The sequence below is a fragment of the Podarcis liolepis genome, assembly GCF_965112155.1.
Source record: "Podarcis liolepis genome assembly, chromosome: 14".
NCBI lineage: Eukaryota > Metazoa > Chordata > Lepidosauria > Squamata > Lacertidae > Podarcis > Podarcis liolepis.
This window is the reverse complement of record NC_139569.1, coordinates 51,422,303-51,448,919: the sequence shown is the minus strand read 5'-3', so window position 1 is coordinate 51,448,919 and position 26,617 is coordinate 51,422,303. Positions and strand designations below refer to the sequence as shown.

Genomic DNA, 26,617 nt, shown 5'->3' with positions numbered 1-26,617 from the left:
GTCTGGCAACATCTGGAGTGCCCTCTTCTTCTAGGTTACAATCTGGATCCCTGAGGAAAGCTAAGTGTCTTATTCACGGGCGGGGGGGGGGTTGAGCTCATGCCCCTTTTATTTGGCAGTTGTGGACCAAACCAGAACCAGTGCTCAGTTCAGAGCTGTCCTATGGGGCTTGGGAGTGGTTCCAGAAAGCAGGAACGTTTGTGCGAGACCTTGAGCACTTCTTCATCCAGCGCTTATGCAGCTGGAACACTTGCACCCTCCCTGCTGCAAGAGAAGCTCATTCAACAGACGGCAGCGCCTTCCTGGGCCCCTCTCTTGCTCCTTGCCTCTTTTGCTACAGCACCAGCCCCAAGGATCTCTTTGCAGTATCAGCTCAGAAAGATGCCAAAAGTTGCCATCTCTGAAAATGCTTTTTCATCTCTGCTATTATGAAACTACAGTGACCTCCAGTGGAAGCCCAAGCATTCAGCTAACTCGCACTCCCTCAAAATCTGCAGTGCTGATTTCTGGAGGGGAAGATGAATGGTGAGCAGGAAATTCCTTCTGCAATGTCACTTCAAGATGAAGCCCCAGTGGCTGAAGCCTGCGCTCTGCCCAGCCTCTCTTGGAAGACGCCATGGCACTCTTGCACAAATCCCCCTGGAGGAGACAGGAGCTGTGCCACCAGCCGCACCAGCTGGTCCTGGTGTCACCGCACCTGCTAAGCGAGGGGTGGGGGACCTTTCCCCACACAGAGGCAGAACCCCCTTGGTGGGAACTGTTGGCCAGACCCCCAAGTGAACAGGCGGGTGAGGGGGGTTGGCCTGTGGGTTGAAGGTTTTCTATCCCTGCACTAAGTAGACTTCAAAAACAAACAAAAGAAGCCACAGTGCTTTATTACTCCAAATTTATTAGCGAGTCTAGATTATTTCTCTCCTAGGGTCACCTGCATGCAACAAGAGATCTACGGCGTTACTCCTTGAACTACAGTAATCCTAAAGCTTTTCTGTTACTGCATGTAAGGCTTCTTTAGTCACAGTGTATTATTGTTTTTTTCAAGGCCTTGGCCAAAAGGAGAGAGAGAGAAATCAAGACAAAAAAGGTTACATCAGTTGACATTTATCTCATAATGAACACAACATTACTAGTACTCGGTTTATCATCTCCACAAATTCTAATACTGTTGATGGCGATGACTTCCCCATTTGCAGCCATCATTTACATTCAGACCACATGTTGGCTCAGAAAAAAAACAAGAAAAAGGAAACAGGATTGACCTTAAAACTATTTAAACATGGCTTTCTGGTAGTAAACTCAAGTTCAACCAAAGAGGAATAGATGGAAGGTTGTGGGGTATTAAAAACTAGGAACCCCATGTACCCCATATGCAAATCCATAAGAACAATTTCAGTCATTAAAAAACCATAAATTTACTTGATCTAAATAAATATCCAGCTTTATATTGCGGCAAGTCTTTTGTTGTTTTGCATCTGGGTTTTTGTTTTTTTTAAAAAACCTCCTCCTCCCCATCACCCCCACCAGCCCCCACCCCTTGTTCCACACTTAAAGTCACGTTTCATCAAAACTTGTTAACACGTTACACTTGTCAATAAGAATACCAAGGACAACAGTAGCTTTTCATTGGATTAGCATCAAACACTCCACCCCCAACCCCAGCCCCAACCAGAAGTGCATACATTCTTGGTCATTTCGAAACTGGCCTGCCCTCACTTATCTCCTCAAATTACACAGGCAGTTTTGCCACATTGCTTAGAAGCAGCAGGCGTGCATACCTGGGACGGGCATGCCGCAGTCAGTGTTCAAATAAATGCCACAAGCAGAATCCACCAGCAAGAGGGATGGCGCAGGCCCCACTGCCTGCAGCTGGATCCCAGACAACACACCAGTGGGGTTTGCACAGGGGGCGTTTGTGGTGGATGCCGCCCTATGCTGCCAGCTTCCACAGGGAAAGGGCTTTGTAGATGATGTTGCTAAATACTTCCATGTATTGGAAAGGTGGTGTCAGTTGGTTATTGGTCCATAAGTAACAGATTCATCTTTTGGCAACAAAATGTTGTTTAAAAGAGAAAGAAATGGAGAAGAAAAAGGCAAAGAAGCTGGATCTGTTGAGGTTCCAGAATATATCCACGAATTGGTTCAAACCCTTTCTGTTCCTACAAAATACAAAAATTCCTCTTGAAGGTTCTAGAATGGCTGGGATCATTCAGTTCTTTTGATGAGAGTTAGATGTACAGTGGTGTCTCCTGTCCTGTTAGCAGCCTGAACATTGCTGCGGGCATTGTCTTCATATGAATCTGTCAAGTGGACGAGAAGAGAATTGGCAGCGGTTAAGATCTGCTGTGTTGAATGTGACTGTATCTTCTTCCTCTGCCCTCACTGCCTTCAGCCTCACTTAACCAGGGAGCCATGAAACCAAGCTCTGGTGACACTTGTGATTGTGTTGATGACATCAATGATGCCTGTAAACAAAATCACTTGCTGCATCATAGCCAACAGAATTAGACACCACCGGTATGGACAAAGGAAGGCAAGGACAAGATGTCCACTGAGAAGCAGCTGAGAAACAAGCAAGCATCAAACCATATCCAAACAACAGCAGCCTGGATCAGGGCTGTGCCAAACAGTTCATAATTTCAATATTCAGTCTGAAAGCAACACCATCAACACAGCCAAACAAATTAGGGGTGGGTGGGGCTAACTCACCATCCTTCTTCACCGGCATGTTCTTGCCTTCATTTGCCTATAGTTGGTCCCCCTGCAGTGCACCATGTGATTTTGTTTACATGCTTCCGTAAGGTCATCACCAAAATCACATGGGTCACCACTGCCAATAGGATTTTATGTGTGTTGGTAAGTGAGGTCAAGGGCAGTGAGGGCATAGGAGGAAGGTGTCACTGCCTGTCTTCTCAGTGGCACTTCGAAAGCAGGTTGCAAAACAGCACAGGGTCCTCCTCCGAACCTCCCTAAACAGCTTCAGCCCAGTGTACCTGGAGGAGGATCTCCATTCCCATCATCCAGACTGGACACGGAGGTTGGAGGTCCTTCTGATGGTTCCCTCATTGTGAGAGGTGAGGTTACATGGAACCAGGCAGAAGGCCTTTTCAGTAGTCGCTCCCATCCTGTGGAACACTCTCCCACCAGATGTCAAATAGATAAACAGCTGTGTGATTTTTAAAAGACATCTGAAGGCAGCCCTGTTCCGGGAAGTTTTTAGGGTGTGATGTATTGTGCTGGGGCAACCCAGTCAGATGGGCGGCATATAAATAATAAATTATTAAATTACAAGATTCGAGATTAGAAGACGTCAAAAAGAGAAAAGGCGTTCTTAAAAGCACAAAAGTCCTGCAGTATCAGGCCAAAGGCCCAGTATCATGTACACACAGTGGTTCACCAGAGGCCCTAGGAAGTGCATAAACTTGATGTGGACTGCTCAGAGATTATCATTACTTTCATTGGGTGCATATAAATCTTGCTAGCTAAATAAACAGGCAGGATCTGAGTGCAACATTAGCCTCCCCACGTGTGACTCCCAGAAACTGGCTGCAATAGTGCCTCAAACTGGACGTGGAAAACTGAAAAGACATATGTCCCGTTCTTATCGCTGACTACTGGAGAGCATTTCAAACATTTGGGGGGGGGGCTCCTGTCTATGCCAACTCAGTCATACCAACCCAGAATGCACTTTGGGGGGGGAGTGGTGAGCACAGATATTTGAAAATACCTTGGCAGCACAATCTCCTTGCACATGGAAAGCAAGTCTTCCTACAGACCTATCATGAGCACAGAAATTACAATCTGGGGGTGACTTGAAAGAAAGACGCTCCAATACCAGTTGTAGGTAAGGGCTGTAGTACACATGCAGCGTCTGACTAACTTTTCAGTGCTTGTCCAGAAAGGGTAAAATACATTAGTTTTGGAACTAGTTCAGGGCTAGAGCTTAGTGACCCTAGAATTGCTTTTTTAAACTAAGTATTGTACATTGTGTTTTCAACATTATGTTGTAAGTCACCCAGGGCAGCTATTTAAATGTGGTAAACAATAAGAATCACAAGAGAAAAATAATTCTAGAGAAGGACCCCTCCCTCGTAAGAATGCTGCCTCTCTGGGGTTCCTTATATCAATCTGGGGCTCAAATGTCTGAATGTGTTGGCATGCAAAAAGAAATGAAACCACACCCTGCACACAGAAATCTTGCTAGCTCTGCCCTCTCCCTGACATACTTTCTTTCTGCAGATCCTTACAATCCTCCCATAAGGATGGTATGCAGGCATTATACTTAGAAGGGCATTCGTTTGATGTTCGAGACAGAGATGGGACAAGGGGTGGATGTTGCTTCCAAGGCAACTCAAATTAGTGTGTATAGGGTAAGGTAAAGGTACCCCTGCCCGTGCGGGCCAGTCGTGTCCGACTCTAGGGTTGCGCGCTCATCTCGCTTAAGAGGCCGGGAGCCGGCACCGTCCAAAGACACTTCCGGGTCACGTGGCCAGCGTGACGAAACTGCTTTGGCGAGCCAGCACCAGCGCAGCACATGGAAATGCCGTTTACCTTCCCGCTATAAAGTGTTACCTATTTATCTACTTGCACTTAGGGGTGCTTTCAGACTGCTAGGTGGGCAGGAGCTGGGACCGAACGACGGGAGCTCACCCCGCCGTGGGGATTCGAACTGCCGACCTTACGATAGGGACAACAGATTAAATAAATTCTTCCCTTCCAGCACACTACCTTGAAATTCCCAGTTTCCGATTTCTCTTTAGATCTTGACAAATGTTTACACATCTCATGCCTGTTTTACAAGCCTGCTCTCTTCAGTCAACTATCTGAATGCCAATTCATCAAACTACCACAACGTATGAAGACAAATGATCATTGTGCATTTCATGCATGAATCTACTGATTTCCAATACTTGATTAATTTTCTCCCCTAACACTGAAATTGAATAATGTATCTGAGTTTTCTTTTTTAAAGCGCGCGCGCACACACACACACACACACACACACACTCCAAACACACAAACTTTCTGGAAAACTAGATGAAAAACAGGCAAGGCCACCATCTTGGATTCAGCCTGGAACACAAATTATTCTTTTTCTTTCCCTTTCCTCCAACAAGGAGAAACTAAATCTGTCACAGTCCTTTATTATGGGGGGAAATATTCTGCTCTGAAAGCCTCACCTCTCCCACAGAGTTTGACAAAGCTTGTACAATCTTCTCATGAGCCGTGGCAACGACACTTTGACCGTTGATCTCAATGATGCGATGGCCAACCCTGACACCACCTCTCTCAGCTATCCCACCTCGCATCAGACTGCAGATCTGGAGAGAGAAAGAGGGAGAGAGATTCACATTCTTTTTTTAAGGTTGTGCCAGGTGTCCTGCAGAACTAGGAGGAAGGTCATCAGCTTTTGCCCTTGGGCCTAGATGAAAATGCACAAGACGAGCCCTGATGGATCAGGCCAATGGTGCACCTAGTCCAGCACCCTGGTCTCACGCTGGCCACCCAGATCCTGGTGGGAAACCTGCAAGCAGGACCCAAACATAGTGAGCCCTCTAGTGGCTTGAGGCTACTGGTGTTTGGAGGCAGAGCATAGTCACCATGGCCAATGGCCATCAATAGCCTCTTCCCCTTGAGCAGCTACTGGTGTTCGGAGGCGGAGCATAGTCACCATGGCCAATGGCCATCAATAGCCTCTTCCCCTTGAGCAGCTACTGGTGTTCGGAGGCGGAGCATAGTCACCATGGCCAATGGCCATCAATAGCCTCTTCCCCTTGAGGGGCCGGCTTAAGCCGGGCTTTGGGAAGGAGGTGGGAAATGGAACGTGATCCAGTGTTACCAGATTTTCAAAAGTTTATTGTTATTTACACCTCCAGTGCCCCCCAACTGCCACCTCTTAGCAACCCACTAGGGAATCCTACTGCCCCACCCACCCACTTTGCGAACTACTGCTCTAAACATTTTATTTCAGTTTTGGCCCAGGTTGGGGGGGAAATGGTCTCCTAGCCTTATACCTGTCAATGCTCTTTTTCCCCCTTTTGTTGAATTGTTTGAATAAATATGCAATTAATTGTTACTGCTTTGAATTTTATTGTGTTAGTATCTCCCTTCATGCAGACTGCTATTCTCAATAACGCCTTTTTGTAGGGTAGAATGGGAAGCACAGTTTATGGAACCAAGGAGGTGGATTTCCTGAAAATGTTTGGGAACCAGAGGATCAGATTCTAGACCACCGTGAGGGATTAATTTCCAAGGCTAGGTTTGCTGTTCAGGCTAAATACTGTATCTATCTCTCCCTCCAAGTTGGGACCTGGAATCTCTTTCTGACTCCTCGGTTTATTTAGCAAGGAAGGTTTGCAACATAGCACAACACAGTTGAAAGGTGGGGGTGACATGCAGAAAACTTTTGAAACAGCTCCCTGTTCTTTAGGCTGGGCATCAACAGCCCTGAATTACTTTCAGGTCAGTTAGTGGTAACAGACCGAAAGCAGCAGCTGGAGATGACAAGAAGCCAACTCATCAATTCAAGCCTGAGGAAAGGGGGTCCAACTGTGCTTCACGGACCTAAGATGAACACAGCTGGCTGGCTGGCAGGAAATGCCCCAAGCTCTTGTGGTGAGATCCCCCCCCCCCCCCGTCTCAATCCCTCAGCTGCTGGGCTATCTGCTGAAAATTCCCAAAGAGATCCCAAACAACTTTTCATCTCTGGGTCAAATGTGTACACAATGACAGCATTAAGTTCACAGGGGCGAGGGTTTCATCAGGTCCCGTTTAAGATGGGAATGAATCCAGCATCCAGAACTAGATGGGCCTGATCCAGCAGCTGGCTCTTCTTAAGTTCTTGCCGTTTGCACACTTCTCTGGACCTCGTGGTGCAAGGGCACCTCGGCTGCATCTTTTGAGAACAGGCGCATGCATGGCTTCATTATTTCTCCAACTAGTTAGTTACCTCGAGCTATAGAACTCTTTTTCTCCATCAAGAATGTGCTTCCCTTCATAAGCATCAGCTTTCTTACTTCATACTTGGTCTGAATGCCTTCCAATCAAAGCAACGCTTCATTTCACTAAAGGTAACTTTTGCTCCATACGAATGTCATATGCTAATATATGCCCAATCAAATGGCATAGGGTGAGGGGGCTGTGGCCCCAGGAGCAGAATTCTGAGGGGGCGCAACCCAGGCCCCCATGACAGGCTCTCTTGCAGCGGCTGCATGGCTGAGCTCCTGGCTGCTGCCTTCCGGAGCCAGGGGGAGGCTAGCCAGGCCGTCAGAGCTGCAGTGGCCGGTGAAGGGATGCCTGCCCCTGGGCAGAACTCCTGCTGGCTGGAGCCCAGACTTTTCCTGGCCTACGCTGGTCCTTCCCTGGGGCCTCCCTCCCGGCATGTGTCCTTGGACAAGACACACACCCTGCAATGGCAACACAGAGAAGCTGTGGGAGCTCACTGTGATGAGAGAGGGAACACAGAAACCAGCAGGCAACCTCTGTGAGGAGCAGCTGCGGCCACAGGGGTGCAGTGAAATATATCTGTTGCCTCCTGCACAATGTTCAAAAGAGGGTTAGGAGCTGCAATGCTTGCCTTGCCCCAGGTTCTGGCAATGCCCACTACAGCACTGACCCAATCTTCCCTTTTTCTTAAGAACCTCGTGGGTTCTTAACTGTCTAGATCAGCCTTTCTCAGCCTATTATCCCCAGTGAGAAGGGCCAGCAGTCAGGGATAAGAGGAGTTGTAGTCCACCTGGGGAGCCAAGGTTGAGAAAGGTTTCTGTTGCTCTAAGGCTGGGTTGGCTGGGTCTGATTGGAGCTGTGGTGCAAACCATCTGGAGGACTTCAGCTTGGGGAAGGCAGCTCCATGTCAGCTTTATGCAAACTTGCCCAAAGTGAGGGCTAAGGCCTTATCTTGGGTGAGGGTCTGAGGGCTGGCCCCTCTTGCACAGGGATGCAGCCCAGGGCAGACCCAAGGGCACAGCCTATATGGAAGAGGTCTGAGTCACAGAATTAAAACATAAAAACTCAGCTAGGTAAATTCACACCTTTATCTTCAGTAAATAGATGCTCACAGGTTGGCTCCCCATTTGAAATTCAACATGCATACATGCAATTATCATTATTTGAGTATATCAGATCAGAGATAGGAAACTTGTGGCCCTGTTGACGTTGTTGTTATTGGAATCCAGCCAGCAGGGCCAATGGTCAGAGAAGGGGGAGTGCAATCCAGCCACACTGGAGGGCCATGGGATCCCCATCGTCACATTAGACTCTATTCAAAACAAAGTCCTTGCCAAGGTAAAATTGAGGCAGCAGTAATGTTTGACAACAACATCAGAAGCAAAATGCAAGATGTGAAAAACAAAACCCAGGAAGGTAGAAAGTATGGAATGAGATCACACAATGCAAAAGACAGAAATATCACAAATCTCAGTATATACTGAGAATTGCAACACAGGCATTCCTTTTCATATTGCTGCTGCTGCTGCTGCTGTTGTTGCTAAAATTTGTTCAACCAAAGCAACTTACATACGAACAGAGAAACCCCCTGACATAGATTTATTAAAGCCAAGAGGAAAAAGAAATACATGAATAACATCTCGCTCACTTCTAAAAGGCCAAAGATGGTTAAAGGCCAAAGGCCTGGCTATAGAGGAAAGTTTTTGCCTGGTGCCTAAAGATATGTGATACAAGGCACCTGGTGACCCTCCCTGGAGAGAGCATCCCTCAAACAGGGAGCCACTGCAGAAAAGGCCCCTTCTCATGTTACCACCCTCTGGACCTCTCATGGAGGAGGCGCACAAAGGAAGGCCTCAGGTGAGGACTGAAGGGTCTGGCTCAGTTCTTATGGGGAGAGGCAGGCCTCGAGGTCTTGTGGTCCTGAGCCATTTAGGGCTTTATAGGTCAAAACCAGCACTTTGAATTGGGCCTGGAAACTAATTGGTAGCCAGTGCAGTTGGACCAGGATCAGTGTAATATGCTCAAACCGTCTTGTCCCAGTGAGCAGCCTGGTCACTGACTTCTGAACCACCTGAACTTTCTGAACTGTTTTCAGAAGTAGCCCTACATATAATGCGTTGAAATAGTTATATGAAAAGAATTTCAGTCAGATGACGTTCTAATACTCCAGGTTCACCCTTTAGAAATCCTCCTACTCCTCAGGGCAAAGCTCCTCAGGGCAAAGTGGATCCTTCTGTTTTGCCTTCAAAAGTGCTCGCTATGCCCTGCGTTAGACATTCACTGAACAGGGTGGCATTGAGGCCACTTGTGAATATGCCTAACAGCCACTAGATGGTACCAAACCCCAGTTAAAGTGGTACTGCCTTATGGGAAACCTATTCAGAAAGCAACCTGCTGCTGCAACTAGGTGACTTCCAAATATACCAGCTGGCATGAACTTCTTTGAGATCAGGGCTCCTCTAAAGAATCTACAAGCAGGACTGCTGGCTAATATGGAAAGGGCCTCTTGTTCCCACAGCGGCCAGCTGTCTGCTGGATGACCTCAAGGCAGGCTGTGAAGCAAGAGTCCTCACTCACTGCTGCTCAACAAGGAGACTGAACTGGGCTATATCATGGCTAGTAATCAGCTATTTGCAGAAGTCATCGTAATAACCAAAGAAGGGTCTGTCTGCTTGATCAAACCAAGACCCATCTAGTTCTAGAATCACAGAACTGTAGAGTTGGAAGGGACCACATGAGTGATCTAGTCCAGCCCCTGCAATGCAGGAATCTTTAGCCCAATGTGGGACGTGAACCCATGAGCCTGAGATTAAGGGCCTCCGGCTCTACCAACTGAGCTCTCCCAGCTCCACAGAAGCCAGCCAGGTGTCTCTTTTGAGAAGCTCACAAGGATGGCATTAAAGCAACAGTCCTCACTCTTGACTGTTGCCCCAAGCAACTGCTATTCAGAGGTATGATGACTCCATAGGTAATATACAGCCATCATGACTAGTTGCCCCTGATAACCTTATCCTTCCTAAATTTCTCTAACCCTTTTTAAGCCACCCAAGCTAATGGTCATCATCACATCCTACAGGCGTGGATTTTGTAGTTTAGCTATGCACTGTGTGAAGAAGCACTTTTGTCTGTCCTGAATTTTTTGACACTCAGCTCCATGGGAGCTCCCTGGGCAAGTGCATTATGCCAGTGGGAGAAATGTATCTGTCAACTTTCTCCACCATGTGCAAAATTCACTCGCCTTTTATCCTCAGCTAAATATTGCATTCTCAAAGCAGCCCAGCAATTTAAATTTTCATTTCCAATTCACCTTAAAGGGATGGTGGAATAAGGTAAGGCTGTTAGCAGTTGCAGAAAAAGCTGCAGAATGTAACAGAAAAGCTAGAGGAGTTAAATCTCAGTTACTTGGTCTCTGTTGAATTTGTTTTGAGACAACAGGGAGCAGTTCTTCCTCCAGAGCATCATTATGGGCAGGGATTAGACCTAAACAGCTTTGGTCTGCAGTTTAAAATCTGCTACTAATTATCTTTCTTGGATTTCCATATCACTCTTTGAGTATTTTCTAAATAATTATTTGGATTTTCTCTTTTTTCTGCGCATCCACAAGTAGAATAAGAACTAAGCTCGTAGTTAAGTTATTTCTTATGTGTTTTGTAATGATGTAATTTTTGTTTATTTGAAAAATCTCAGTAATAATTTTTTAAAACAGCAAATAAGAACCATTGTCCTTATCCATCCGACTCTTTTTCAAATCCAACCACCATACCAACACTACAAGGAAAAGTGAACTTACAATTCCATTCTGTACACTGAAGCCCAACTGGTATTTCAAGTCCGGTCGCTTTATAAGGACAGTGGTGACTGGAGGGCAGCTGACAATGTTCAACTTCACTTGCGTCTGGTTCTTAAGACCCTGAAAAATGTCCTCAAGCTTAGCAAGTTCTTTATCACAAACAAAGGAAAGCAGTTTCCAGTGGCAGCCACTTCATAGTTGGTTGTGTCTAATGGTGTTTCTGTCTTATCCCATTTGGGGACACCCAAAGGGCTCCTGCATGGGAAGTGATTTGATGCAAGTAACTGTGTGTTTCATCTTATTGATCTAATGCAGTGGGGACAGGAGGTGCAGGTCCAGGAATTTACTCTGCACTCCAGGTCTCTCTCCCTGGCCTTTGGAACTATCCTCAGGCCACCCACCCAAAAAAAAAACCAATCTTGTTCTGCACCCTCCTTAAATGCTTTTGCCTGGTGCAAATGTATACTTGAACTTGGATCCTTGAACTTGAACAGTGGGTGTCTTGGTTGCCCGAATGCAAGGAGAAGTAGGGGTGTGGAACAGCTGGAATGGAGGGAATGCCCCTCTGGATGGCCACCACTGGCATATGGTCCCCAGAAGCCTGCCTTCAAGGGAATGTGGCCCTTGGGCTTGCAAGCGTTCCCCAATGCTTCAATTCCTCCACAACCTACCAAATAGGCAGACGAGGCAACAACTAAGGACATGCTTTTATCACCATGATCATCATGATTTTAAAAATTACCCTTACATTTCTATCCTGCCCTTCTCCCCTCATGGAACCCAGTGTGGTAGGCATCTGATTCCCAGGCAGTCTCCAAGCCAGGCACTAACCAGAGTGGGACCCGCTTGACTTCAGCAAGACAGAGAGGCCTCGTGGCTCTTGAGACGACTACCTTGGATTTTATAAACTGGTGACAATCTCATCCTCCCACTTTCTCCCTTTGCTGTCAGTAAGACCCACAGTGTTGGCAACATCAAAATCTGTAATTGTAGAATTTCTTGGAAGTGGGATTCCACAATCCACAGGACAGACCCCTCCCCTCTCATCCCAAACAGTACCTTCCTTCCTTCCTTCCTTTAAAATGTTTTTATTAAAATATTTTTCTTGGGTAACAAAAGTACATACAGAGTTTCTAGTTTCAAGTCATAGAGTCCTTCATACAGGTCAGTCACATTCAGAGTGAGACATTACATACAGTACCTTTATGATTCCTTGACATGTTGCCAAGGGAAGCCCCACGAGACTGGTCCCGTTAATGGACATAATCTGGTCCCCGATACTGAGTTTCCCTGAACGAGCAGCAGGGGCCCCATTCATCATGTTGGCCAGGATCACTGTGGGTAAAATGGACCCCCAGCCAGACTCCACGATGACCACACCGAGAATCTCACCCTTGTGTTTGGCTATCTGCAACTGCAAAATAAAACAAATTGGAGGGAGAATGTTTGTGGGAATTCTAGGGTTGCAGAATTCTGCTAGGAAGTGTTTGCCCAGCTTAGGGGGGAAAGGTACAATGTTCTGATGGGATCCAAAAGCCCTCCCACTTTCTCCCCCCCCCCAAAAAAAGCAGTGGACATTGGAATGAGTAGCAGGAAAAGTCCCTTAAGGACAACATGCCAAATATGGGGAATATTTAGGAATATTTACTTAGGAAGCTGGACCTGCAGTATAAGAATTTGCAAAGCCATTTTGGAAACATACAGTCAGCCTCACTATGTCTTTTTTAAAGATGCAAGACACAGGACATGAGCAATGCATCCTCTATGTAAAGCCACAGCAGGCAACAGGCCCACTCTGTGCAGTGCTGATTACCCCACAGCGGGAGGCCCATTACTGACTTTAAATATATAACACTTAGCAAAAGATGCAAAAATAAATAAATAATCCTACAGAAATAAGGATGGGCATGGGCTTGAAATTCTATGAGAAAGATGTGCTTTGTTCAGGAAAAAGATCATTGGCAGGAGGAGACAGGAAGGGAAAGCTCAGTGAGAGGGCATCTGAAGGTCCTGGGGGTGTCCCCCCTTTAAAACCCTGAGGAGATGCTGCCAGACAGTGTAGACACAATTCAGTGGACAGGATTTCATATAAGGCAGTTTCCTGTGTTCATGTATACAAGGTGTTGATACTTTACTGAGATTTACAAGTGTGAAGTGGAGCAGAGGGAGAGGAGCTATTCAACAAAGCCATGGGGATTAGGGGAGACACCAAAAGCAATAGACTAGTTTAGCCTTCCCCAATTTGGCATCTTCCAGATGGCATCTATTTCCATCAGTCCCAGCCAAAGATAACACTTAGCAAAAGAGCTAGTTACAACTGTGGGCTTCCAGTTCTGGTCTGCCTTAATGGATGCCATGCCCATAATAGCAGAGACCGTTAGCAAAGGATAAACAAGGATGATTTGAGGGCAATTGTCCTTGCAAGCTCCCTGCCAATACAAATGGAAGTCAAAAACTTTGTAGCTGCTGATAAGGGATTAAGATCAAGACTGAATGTAATTGGATTAATTAAGACTTTGGAAGCAGGATGAAATAAAATCATCTCAACTTGAAATCTAGCACGCGGGAGGCCACACAAAATGTATAATTGGCTTTATAGTTGATATGTATTTGAATTTGAATTGTAATTTGAAATTGATAAAATGTGGTTTATATTGGATTTTAGTAATTGAAAATTAATAAAAAATTATTTACCAATAAATGAGAGAGCTAGTTACAACTGTGTGAGAGGAACTTTGGCTGAGCTGAAAGCCAGAGAGATGCTTGATTCTTTTGTCTCGGGAAACCCTGCCAGATGGGTGGGGTAGAAATAAAAAATATAATAATAATAATAATAATAATAATAATAATAATAATAATCTGTGCTGAATCCACAGCTATTACTTCGTCCCCTCCCCAGGCACCTAACAGGGAGGCAAGATCTGTTGGAGCCCTTCCATCTTATGGCTCAGGTTGCATATATGTGTAAATAAAACTATATATCCTAAAGACACCACCATCCCAGCTGACCTTTATTTTAAGGAAACAAATCCTAGGTAAGCACTAGAACCCCTGGAGTCTCTCACTGCTCAGGGTTGTGGACACACAACAATATCAAATGCCTTTTCTTCAGCTTCATGAAGGAGTCCCACCACCTCACACTGAATGGGGGGAAATGTATTTTTGTGGTGCATGATTGGACTTTATTTTGCCTTGCAATGTTCAGTTTTATATTTGCTATTTTGGAAAATACTAAACATATTTTTTAAGAAGCTGCAGGGTGGTGGCAATTGCAATCTGGACAATGATAAGGGTGAAGGGTTAAGCTCCCATCCCCTCTGTCCTGGCCCTGATCTGGCTCCTCCCCCCACATTGACTATTGGTAAACAAACAACTACTATCAAAGGGCAAACTATATGACAAACATCACATCTAGCTTTAGGTCACCTGTAATTAAGCAGTATATAAATTGACTATGTGGGACAAGAAGCTACAGTTAGAACTGGATATGGAACAACTGATTGGTTCAAAATCGGGAAAGGAGTACGACAAGGCTGTATATTGTCTCCCTGCTTATTTAACTTATATGCAGAATTCATCATGCGAAAAGCTGGGCTGGATGAATCCCTAGCCGGAATTAAGATTGCCGGAAGAAATATTAACAACCTCAGATATGCAGATGACACAACATTGATGGCAGAAAGTGAGGAGGAATTAAAGCAATGACAAACCTAGCCAGCATCTTAAAAAGCAGAGACATCACCTTGCCAACAAAGGTCCGTATAGTTAAAGCGATGGTTTTCCCAGGAGTGATGTATGGAAGTGAGAGCTGGACCATAAAGAAGGCTGATCGCCAAAGAATTGATGCTTTTGAATTATGGTGCTGGAGGAGACTCTTGAGAGTCCCATGGACTGCAAGAAGATCCAACCTCTCCATTCTGAAGGAAATCAGCCCTGAGTGCTCACTGGAAGGACAGATCATGAAGCTGAGACTCCAGTACTTTGGCCAGCTCATGAGAAGAGAAGACTCCCTGGAAAAGACCCTGATGTTGGGAAAGATGGAGGGCACAAGGAGAAGGGGACGACGGAGGACAAGATGGTTGGACAGTGTTTCTCGAAGCTACCAGCATGAGTTTGACCAAACTGTGGGAGGCGGGGGAGGACAGGAGGGCCTGGCGTGCTCTGGTCCAGGGGGTCAAGAAGAGTCGGACACGACTAAACTACTAAACAACAACAACATAAATTGACTCCATAAATAGTTTGGTGCTCATTTATTTCCCTTCATTCATCACCCCTTCCTTCTCCATGAGGTTGTTTGTCATCCATGCACATCCAGGTGTGTGTTCATTATGGGATGTTGGAAGATTCAGGACACACAAAAGAAAGCACTTCTTCACACCGTGTGTAGTTAAACTATGGAACTCGCTCCCACAGGAGGCAGTGATAGACACCAACTTGGTTGGCTTTCAAAGAGGATTGGGCAAATTCATGGAGGCATCTGGTTGGCCCCTGTGAGTACAGGATGCAGGACGAGAGGGGCCAGTGGCCTGATCCAGCAGGGGCATATTATGTTCTTACAAGTGAGTAGTGGGAGGTGTGGGAAAGCTGGGGGTGGCTGAAGGGGTAAAGGGGCTGCTTGAAAAAAGTCCAAACTCAATAACAACAGCAAAATTCAAAACCCAGCTCAGTGAATTTAATTTTATGTTACTGTTTGCATACGATGAAAATATATGTTTGCAAATGAGTTCTTAAAACTCCACACGGGTTCCCAGCATGTACATTCCTAACCCTACAGTGAAGAAGGAGCAACAAAACAAATGATTTTGCTTTAAGAACAGGGCAAATTAACCTCCTTGCAGTTTTCCGAGTTGGAAAAATGGATCAGATCATCGTTGTACATCTCCTGGGTGTTGATGATGTCACTGTATTCCTTCTGACTCAAATCCTCAGGGTTGATGCCATTAGCTCTGAGGAACTCCTGGTATGCCACACTGAAGGCCTGGCCAATTGACTGGGCAATCAGCTGAGCCTGCAAAAAAATAAAAAGTGGAATAATTTTTCTGCCTGTTGTTCAGCAATTTTGATGTACAATTGCTAGACATTGAAGTATTTTATTTAAAATATTTAAAATTATATACCCCATCTTGCTGCCAGCCTTGGCTTTATTCCTTGGCTGTGCTGTACTCCTTCTGGGAGGACCACCAGGTTCTAAGGACAATGAAACAGCCTCTGTGCCCATCATTCATCATACACATGTAACTATGCCACTCTGCAGAGTCACCACTGTGGGCCACCTGGAAGAAGCTAATGGACTTGCACTGCAGGGGGTTGGACAATTCTAGTATTCCATGACCACTGATGATCCACAGACCACAGCATGGAAGCCTATGATCTAGCGCACACTAAACTAGAGTCAAGCACATGTCACATACATATTCCACTGCCAGTCGTTACACTAGGGTTGTAAGGAAAGGTATGTAAGCTAGATTCTATTCAATTGCTCACTAAGGAGTAATGTAATTACCGTATTTTTCGCTCTATAGCACGCACCAGACCATAACATGCACATAGTTTTTAGAGGAAGAAAACAAGGGGGGGGGGAATTCTAAATGAAATAGTGGATATATGATTTTTGTGGTTCATGCTGTGGCCACAGACATGTGATCTGACAGTGAGTTTGACAGTGAGTTTGGAGTAGCCCAATGCAAAAATCCTGAGGATTTTTGTGGATCCATGCTTTGTAACCACGGAGGAGGGAAGGAAGGGGAACCATGGATCCTCTGCTCACGACTGCAGCAGATCCCCCCCCCCCGCCACCCGCAGGCATTCGCTCCATAACACGCACAGACATTTCCCCTTACTTCCTAGGAGGAAAAAAGTGAGTGTTATGGTGCAAAAAATACGGTAAATCATGGCAGTTGTGTTAGATGACCTATATTTATGCTCTGACTGCTCTGCAATGATTTGCCAGTCCTACAGTTCTCCCTGCTGCAAAGGTCTACCCATGGTCTGCAACACAATGACAGCAAGAAAGGGATGTCCCTTAAGGGTGGGGCAAGGGCCTGGGGACCTGTGGCCCTCCAGATGTAGCTCGACTCCAGTTCCCATCAGCCCCAGCCATCATGGCTCCTGATCAGAGATGATGGGAGCTGTAGTCCAGGAACATCTGGATGACCCCCAGTTCACCATCCCAAGGCGGGAGAAGGACCATGGTTCAGGTATTATAGCTTTGCATGTAGGAGAGAGTAACTTCGCTCCATGTCATCTCCAAATAAAAGTTGCAGGTGGTGGGGAAGATCTTTCTCTGCTCAAGACCCTGAAGAGCAGCTGCCAGTCAAAGTAGATAACACTGAGCTATGAGTCCATGTTATGCTGTCATTTTAGGTCATGTCTGCTTTAAAAGACCTTTTAAAAGTAAGGTAAATTATTAAACGTTCAAGCACTCCAGGAGAAGGGCAATAACGCATGGATGTGCATTCTGAGCAGGGAATTCCAAGCGGAATAAAGAGGAAACTTCTTGGGAATGGAAAGGCAGCAAACACATTGGCCCTGAACATCTCTGAAAGGCTTAACCAAGCAAAAGCTTCAGTCATGCACAACCTCTAAATAATGCATTTTTCCAAATGCCGTTCACTTACATCCTCTGATTCGAAGACGTGGCAGATCATCTTGTACTGCTTCTTTCCTTCCTGTGCGCCGGGGGTCGTCTCAATACAGTCCTGCGAAGCTGATCGGGGCATCCGGCGCCTGGCCATCAAAACGACGATGTTACCTATATCGGCAATGTAGGAGATGGTGCGCAGTGCATGGTCCATCATGGTTTCCTAGGAGCAACCGATAAGCCAAAACTATCAACATGGGCCCCCAACTATTTTAAAATGATGCATGTTCCTTCTTATTTTATAAAGAAGAAGAGAGAAAACATTAGAAGAGCAGTGCCCCACTGCCTTGAAACGGAGCTGCCAGCCCACTTCTGCTGCCCAGAACTGAACCAGGGCTGGTGGAGGCTGGAGCCCAGCAATATCTGGAGGGTCACAGGTTCCTCATCCCTGAACTCTTTGGTCCAGTCCAGTCCAGGCTCTGTTCTGCTCCTAGACTGGCAAGCTCCCCATCTTCCTCATCTCCTGCTTTTGGGCTCTCAGGGGCATCTGAAGGGGAAACAGGTCACTGGACTAGACAGGCTTTGGCCTGAGCCAGCAGAGCTCCTCCAAAGTTCTTATGGTCTCCATGCTTCAGTTCATCCATTCACTGCAATCCTGCACCAATAATCTGCAGTAGAAATATCCAGAATTCTCCCGCCTCTTCCTGTGTGATGTACAAATCAGCTCCTATTGAACTTGCACTGAAAAGCAAATTTGATTAATCTTTTGCCAATCATTATAGGTCATTTTAGAGTGTGCACTAGACTACTTCAGAAAAATCTTACCATTACCAATATATAGAAGGAATCATTGATTTCTTATTCTTTGATAAATGATGTAGGCAACTCAAACTGTCATTTCAAATAAAAAGCCAAAAGTGTGGGGACACGCGAGCGCACACACACACACACACACGTGCGAGCACACAAATCTGACATTTCAGTTAATTAAATGGGCATTTAGAGACCCTGGATGCAGCTCAATTTAAAGCCATTTAGTTTGTGCTTTTAATTAAATTTGGTGCTTTAAAAACCTTGGCTGTTAAGCCACATATAATGCAGTACTCATATGAAAAGTATTATATTCTGCAAAGCACCTCTTACATTTCAAAATGAAGCATTTCAAAATGAAATGGGTTCAACAAGTCTCTGACAAATAAAACAAATAGACTGGCTATATGGCTCAAATCAACACAACTAAAATTCACGCGCACTTAAGGAATGAGAGGCATTCGTGAGATCAATTAAGGGAAATAATAGACATTACTGAAAACGTACAATTTAGAAAGCAGGGGAGAGGAAGCTAAATGAAAGCTGAAGACGTAGGTGCTGGAATTTCCCCTAGGCAAGAAATGAAAGTCTGCTACTGTATTTTTAAAACAAGACAATAGAATTCAGGGATGAACGTTCAGAGGACAGCAAATTGAATGCACATCTGCCTCCATTCCTGCTCCTCCTCATGGTCCACACTGATCAAACAAATAATCAATCTGCAGGGACAAAGGTCACGAGTTGGATCAAAGGAGCTGTGAGTGGAAGAAAAAGGCAGCCACAAAAACTAATCTGCAAATGCATTTGACTGATGGAAGTTGTAATCAAAGCTTCATTAATGTGACCCCAAAATTCTGGATCCCCCTGTCAACTGATGCCAAAGTTTTGTGCTAGTTTGTGCCATTTTGTGTTGCGAAACCTGTGTTTTGTGCCACCCTCCAAACCGAGAAATTGACAAATTGAGGTCACAAGTTAATGCCAAAAAATCCAAAACTGTCCAATTGACACCAAACAGGTGCCAAAGTTTTGTGATGCAAACACCATGTTTTGTGCTGCCCCAAAAACTGAGTAATTAAGACTCAAACTGGGGGCCATAGGGACACCCCAAAACCAAAGCTTGTCTGAAATCTCAAGATCACACATTAAAGAAGCTTTTAAAATAGCTGGAAGGCACTAGCTTGGCAAAAGTGGTGTTAATTTAAGCAGCCACTGCAAGCTGAAGACCCTGCCTTTGGCTTCACCCACCTTTAGTGTATTTGAGATGGCAGCTTATGATAACAGACCTGTGGCTCCCATTCCCTGTCATGTCTCCCCCCCCCCCGCATCCCTGCTTTGAGCATCAGCTTGGTGGCTCCTTCCTGGCCTCCTGAATGAGTGCAGGATTACAGACTACGTGGCTCTCCCAGTGGGCTCTACATGAGAGTTGGCTGGTTCCACTATAGGCCATGAGCTCTCCTCTGCAAGGAGTGTGTGTGCTATACTCCTCCTTGGCCCTGCTTCTCACCATCCGGAAGGGCTCTTTGCTTGGCTGGAATGGGTCCTTCAACCGTGATAATACTTCTTGCTTGTCTGGATGAAGAGATGTGTATGGGGGTGGGGGTAAGAGTCACACCATTGCTCCACCCATTCTTTCCCTCTGACCCCACCCACTACTGGTCTGTGGCCCCTCAAAAGATGGCCCAAGATGGTTGTCAGTCTGGAAAATGTTCCTCACCCCCGGTATACAGAATGTGAAAAGGGACTGCTTTCAGCTTCCAAGCACAGAGAGGGTGAGACAGATTTAACACATATACCTCATTTCCTGTTTCAGTTTGAAATCCATTATTTTGGTGGTAGGACCCTGCTGCAGGCAATGGCAGTGCTCTGTCACAGCCCCCTTCTCAAAAGGCCTATTTGCCAGGGATTCACTGTCAACCGACCACATTTATGTAACTGGACACCAGTTGAGTCAACCAAACTGCCTTGGGAGCGGCTGCATCCCTTGGCTATGACATTAACCCCCAGACTGTCAGCAGTGAGGACGGACAGAGACTCCTTGGCCAGTTTGGCTTTGAGGTCCCTGCACAATGAGAGCTCAAGAGCCAAGCCAAGGAATATCTATTTAGAGAGCAAGCCTGACCCATCCCGTTGAGGAACAAATTAATTGGTTGACTGTTAAATCTTGCTTCTGGATTTTGATGCTCACACACTAAGGAAACAGCTCCCATTCCTTCCCACTGTGCACACACACAAACACACACACACACACACACACACACACACACACACACCTTGAACTGACGCATTATTATTTATGTGCAGCAGCGAAATGCAACTATGGAATGCATTTGTTGCAGTGGCTAGCAGGTCCCATTACCATTTGTCATTTTATTAAGCTTTAACAGCGGGCCTGAGGCAATGACGGTGGGGGATTTTAATGAGGGTCTGAGCAATGGTCAGGGATGATGGGAGCTGTAGTCCAACAACAGCTGAGGGCCCAATTGGAGAAACACTGGTAGAGCTAGATTACTTCCATATCCCTTTGGTGCTGGCTGGGGCTGATAGGAGTTGTAGTCCAGAACATCTGAAGGGCACCAGAAGGCTGAACAAGATCCAAGACAGTGATTTCTGTTCTTATCTACAAACACGTGATATCCTCTTTCTTCAAGAAACCTGGGCAAAAGAGGGCACTATGGTTGAATTTCAGGGTTTTACAAGTTACACTCTACCAGCTCTTAAAACTGTAAAGTATGGAAGGCCTAGTGCTGGCGGTGCTGGTGTCAACCTCTCTTAATGTATCAATTCAACAGTGTCCCTCGCTGACCACCCCTAATTTTTTAGTGTTGTCCCTTTCTGATAGTCTCCTGAGAAATACTTATTGCATCTGTGTGTACATACCTCCAGTAAAGTCTTGTGGGGAACTGAGATCATATTGGGATAAACTTGACCAACAACTCGAAAGTATAGACTCTCTGTCATCTAACCCTCGGCTTGTCTTGGGAGGTGACTTCAATGCCCAGATCGGCCTTGTTTCCCCACAATGGTCTAAACTTGGAGGACGAACCTGAAATCTGTCAGAGGGCAGCAATGGATACCATCTCTAACCGTGCTGGGAAATATCTTTGTGAACTTATAATAAAGCATAACCTTTTGTTATGCAATGGGCACGGTCAAGGGGATCAAGAGGGTTATTTTACTTTTATCTCCCCCAGAGGATTTACTAGCACCATAGATTATATCCTAACATCTAATAATGTGCCAGTTAACCGAGATACCTTCAGGATAATTCCCAGAGCTGAAAGTGACCACTTTCCACTTGAGTTATCTTTGACATCATTCTTTTCTCCTTCCTTTCCTAAATTATTGGATGAAACAGAATATCTGATACTTGGAAATAGAAGGTTAAAATGGAATGCACAGGTCCAAGAAAAAATTATTCAGATCCTGGATTCCCATGAATTTGCTTTATTAAAGGGGGAAATGTTGTTAGAAACAGGAAACATAATTGGACTTTATGAGAACATAATCAACCGAATGCGCCCACTGATGACCACAGCTAGTGTGATAAAAAACAAAAAGTTTAAGAGACAGACTTGGTTTGATAAGGAATGTCAGAATAGCAAAAAATGCCTAGCTAGGGTACTTAGAAAATTGAAGTTAAAATAGGATAAGCACAGTCTTGCTCTACAAGCTGAGGTAGCCCAGTTACGAAACAATTATAAATTATTACTTAAAAGCAAGAAACAAATATATTATGAACAACAGTGTAAAGAATTGGGAGATGCAGCACTTCAGAAGGACTCACGGAAATTTTGGCATCTGGTTGCCCAAGGCACAAATGGGCTGGGCTACTCGTTAGAAGCATCTGTCCAAGGAAAGGATTGGGTGACATATTTTACAGGAATATATGGCCCCTGTCCTGACCTACCCCCACAAGTTTACTATACTCAGTTATCAGAACTGCCTGAATGGCCAGATGTCACGCCCAATCAGATTAAGAGGCTAATCACAAGCCAGCTAGCTAATAAACCTCCAGGAGAAGACATGATCCCAATGGAGATCTATAAGACCTGCTTTCTGGTCTCCAATTTTTGCAAAATTGTTTTCATACATTAACAGCTCAGGTCGCATACCTGAAGGGTGGAAGTTGAGTATAATTGTCCCAATATATAAAAAGGGTGATAAGAAAAACCCTGCCAATTATAGACCCATTAGTTTGTTAGACGTAGCCTCCAGACTATATGCCAGGCTCCTTCTTGGGAGACTAGAAGAATGGGCAGATACAAATAAGGTGATATCTGAAGTCCAGGCAGGTTTCCAAAGAGGGAAATCCACATTGGACCAGTGCTTTGTGCTGAACTTTCTGCTATGTAAATACATCCATAATTTGAAGCAAAAATTATATGTTGCTTTTATCGATCTAAAGTCAGCTTTTGATACGGTCCCAAGACACGCATTGTGGCAAAAATTGGAAAAGACAAATATAGACCTCCGTCTATTATTTCTCATCAAAACATTATATACTGACACATCAATACAAGTAATGGTGGATCTGGCTGGCCATCTCACCACTAGAATTAAGACCATTACTGGAGTCAAACAGGGATGCATTTTGGCACCTTTCCTGTTCAATTTTTATATTAATGACATGGTTAAAGAACTGGAGGGCCTACAGTTTGCCCCTGTCACAATTCTCGACCAAAAACTCTCAGTTTTAATGTATGCTGATGACCTAGTACTTGTATCTAGAACCCAGGTGGGCCTGAGACGGCTGCTTGCAAGATTAAGTTCATATTGCACGAGGAATGCTTTATCTATAAACTATGATAAGACACAGGTCATTGTATTTGGGAAGCGTTCTAAAAAGCATGTTTGGCACCTGGATGAACACATCATAAACCAAGTAAATACGTTTAAATATCTGGGATTGATTTATTCAGAAACGGCATCTTGGAATACACAGCTATCCAATATTAAATTGCAAGCCTTTAAATCAGCAAAAGCCATTCAGAAATTTGCTGCCTATAATGGTGGAAATCTGGTCAACCCAGCTCTATCTCTGTATAAAGCAAAAACAATGGCCCAGATTTTATATGGTGCAGAGGTTCGGGGTACCTCAAAGGTCTCCAGTCTGGAAGCCCCACAGAATTATTTTTTAAGAGTTCTTTTAGGTTTACCCAAAGACGTGCAATCTGCCATGGTCAGGTTGGAAACTCGCATGTTGAGCATAGAGAGCCAAATAGATAAAAGAATTCTCTGTTACTGGTTTAGAGTTCAACAGGTGGACAACACTAGGCTACCAAAAAAAATAATGCCTGATTGAGCTCTCAAATGGATTACCCCTTAAAAACTGGGTACACCATGCTGCCCAACTGATGGGCAAATATGACCTTTCAGTGAGTGAGATTAAAGAACTCCCCTTATATTCACAGAAAAATATTTTTAAACGAACCATAAGGGCAGTGGCAACTAAAAAAGATCTAAACTCTATGTGCACATCTACATGTGCCCCGTTGTATTTTAAACTTAGAGAGGTCAATGAACACATATCTTATTTTAATGAATTGACTTTTGCACGGCTTCGAAAAGCTTTTACAGAGCTACGACTAAATACAATAAGCTCTGCTTATAGAGATGGGAGACACAGAGGCATACCAAAAAACGAACGTGTTTGCATTAGGGGATGTTCTGAAGTAGAGGACCTTATGCATTATATCTTGCACTGTCCGTTATATAATGATGCAAGGAAAAGATTTTTGGTACCTATAATGACAGGGTCCCCTGTCCAGAACCCCTTGACATGATTTTATATCTCCTTGCAGACACAGATAAGTATGTGACCTGGCGGGTAGCACTTTTTGCAACTGCTGCTAGGAAAATTAGAGCAAATTATATAGCCAAGGTAGCCATTAACTGTAAAGGAGATGAATTTATTTGATCCCATCTATCTACCTCAGGCTATGCTCTATCTTTGTCACCACACTCTGAGTATAAATTGCACAATGTATTAATTGATACTGTTTTTAACATTAGTGACCATATGATGATTTTAGCTTATGAATTTTATTGTTTAACGTTTTTATTTGTACATTGGGGTATTTTTATAGCTTTGTTTAGAGTACGTAATGTTTTAATAATATAAACGTTTTAAGTCTTTTTTTATCAATTCAGTATATTTTCTTTTAATTGTCAAATAATTCTGTGTACATTGCGGCAGCCTTTGGCTATGTGCAATAAAACTGACTGAGACTGAGACTGAGGCCTGTTACCTGTGTATCTGCGTTCAGAACTTTAATCCTCTGTGTGGAGATGAATAGATCCACTTCTGTCAAAGCCTGGGAATCTCCCTCAGAGCTCTGAAAAAAGAAAAGAAGAAAAGAACTTACTTAAGACTTTTTCTCTTGAAAACAGTGCCTTCCTCAACCAGCTATTTCAGACATGATGGGAGTACAATGACCAAGCTGTACAAAGTTACTGCAACACAGAACAGATATTTGGAATGGTCCATTTCCAATATACATGCACAAACAGAGATTGAGAGAGGAGCATTCTTAGGGCCTAGTTCACTTGAGGGTGTCCTGAAATAAGGATTTCTCACATTGGCATCTCAGAAGATGGAGCCAGCAAGGGAACAGGAGATGAATTCTCTTGACCAGAGAAACCCATTTAAGTTTAAGAGTAACAAGAGGGATTGGTTGCATTACTCTATTGCATCAAGAATATGCCTTGCAGACTAACAAATTCATTAGGCTTTTGACAAAGTGGGCTCCAGCCCACAAGAGCTTAAGCCCCAATGAGGTTGTAAAGTTTTCTGAGATGCCTTAAGACTCAGGGTTGTCTTGATTCCTTAGATCATCGAGACAGGAGGGGGGCAGACTTTAGGTTTGCAGAGTATACTTTTGGGTTTCTTCTTCTTTTAGTAGAACCCCAAAGTTCACCAACCAGAGCCAGATGGAAAAGGACCAGATAGATGACAACCATCAAGGATCAAGGTGCTTCTGAGCATGAGAATTTGCTTTCAGTACTACAGCTTGACCTCACAGTCCTTTCACACAAAATTTAATTTAGTCTGCCCTCTACCCCAAGGTCCCATTCCTGGTTTTCCTACCTCACCCCAAGTTTAGCAACCTAATTTGGGGGTGTGGGTTGCTTTTATTTATTTTTGTAAAAAAAAAAAACTGGGACTATTGGTGGCTCTACTGCTAATAGCCCAGAGATCTACCAGTGAACCTACCTTCTGTCCACCCGTAGTCTTAGATCACAGGTGCAGAGCCCCTTTAAAAAAGTGCCTTGTGCAAGTTGAGCACACAATTTTAAAAAATTAAACAATAAAACTGAAGGTGTTACACTACAATAAGACCATAAAAGCTTTCCTTTTATAAAGTGTGCAAGTCACTTTATAAAGTGAAGTAAGCCCAGCTCAGGGGCTCATACAGAGACACAACAGGAGAACTCGTGTGAGTGTGGAAAATCCTCCTCTGCCTCTTCATTGGAAGTGAGTGAAGTCGCAACAGAGATGCAGCAGAGATGCCTTCCTTGTGGACAGGTGCTATGAGCTCACTTTAATAATTTGATTTCTTTTCTCGGAGAACTGTAACCATTCTCTTCTAACATGCTGATATATCCCAGCTCAAAATTAAAGAATTAACGTCAGATTACAATGAGTTTGTGCCAGGGCTGGACACCAACATCCCTCATTTGTGACGAAATGTTGGAGGCAAAATGGGAAGGTGCCACCCTGAGCAAGTGCTGTGCGCCCCCCCACCCCCACCCCCTTGCTGCCCCTGCCAAAGCCAGCTGCGTTTGCCAGATTCTGGTGAGGACTCCCATGAGCCCCAGAGGCCTCTACGCAATCTCACAGGGCTCTCGCAAAATCTTGCCTGAACATAGAAGGTGCAGCAGTCTCTTCTCTAGTGGCAGGGGCAGGGGAGACATCCCTGCAGAGGCACCCCACAGATTCTGCTGCCTGAGGCAACTGCCTCAGTCTGCCTCCTGGACAGGCCGGCCCTGATTGGAGGCCTCTCAGCAATAAAAAAAAGCAAATAAATGGAAGGGTGGGGAAGGCTTATTGGAGTACTGCAGGGCCCTGTCAGGCTGCTAACAACTATTTTCAATTTTCCTGAATGACCTATATTTGGTGAGTGGAGAAGCAGTAGCATTCCACAAATGGCAGTCCCCACTGGCAACTACCATTTTGCCTCCCCACATGCACAGGGTATTCTGGGAAATATGGGATGATCAAGAATCCTACAGCCCCAGTAACTCCCTCACCCCCATTCCCCCAAAATGATGCTTTTCTCCATCTCTCTCCCTCCCCTCTCCAGTTACAGGTGAAGAAGACTATCTAGCCAAAGTATTTATTTTGCATAATAACAGGAAACTACACTCAATGGAAGACCTATTCTGTTCGCTCACTTGCACAAAGGGAAGACAAAAAAGTCAATTCACACAACCCAAAGAGTTGTTTATATAACAGGGTTGTTTAACTCGTGAAGGACTGCTGTGTTCAGACAGAGGTG

At 44.8% G+C, this 26,617-nt stretch overlaps 1 protein-coding gene across 5 annotated transcripts in view; it reads right to left on the bottom strand.

Moving 5' to 3' along the window:
- Positions 1-869: 869 nt before the first annotated feature.
- APBA2 (amyloid beta precursor protein binding family A member 2) overlaps positions 870-26,617 on the bottom strand; it is a 103,783-nt gene continuing 78,035 nt past the window's right edge. For all 5 annotated transcript variants that reach the window (XM_083475706.1, XM_083475705.1, XM_083475709.1 and 2 more), the window contains 7 exons: positions 24,368-24,454; positions 17,347-17,532; positions 15,558-15,737; positions 11,931-12,143; positions 10,730-10,849; positions 5,175-5,315; positions 870-2,294 (listed from right to left, as the gene is read on the bottom strand). In XM_083475706.1, the coding sequence (XP_083331832.1) occupies positions 2,223-2,294; positions 5,175-5,315; positions 10,730-10,849; positions 11,931-12,143; positions 15,558-15,737; positions 17,347-17,532; positions 24,368-24,454 (999 nt within the window). In that variant the 3' untranslated portion in view covers positions 870-2,222. The remainder of the gene's footprint in view (positions 2,295-5,174; positions 5,316-10,729; positions 10,850-11,930; positions 12,144-15,557; positions 15,738-17,346; positions 17,533-24,367; positions 24,455-26,617) is intronic.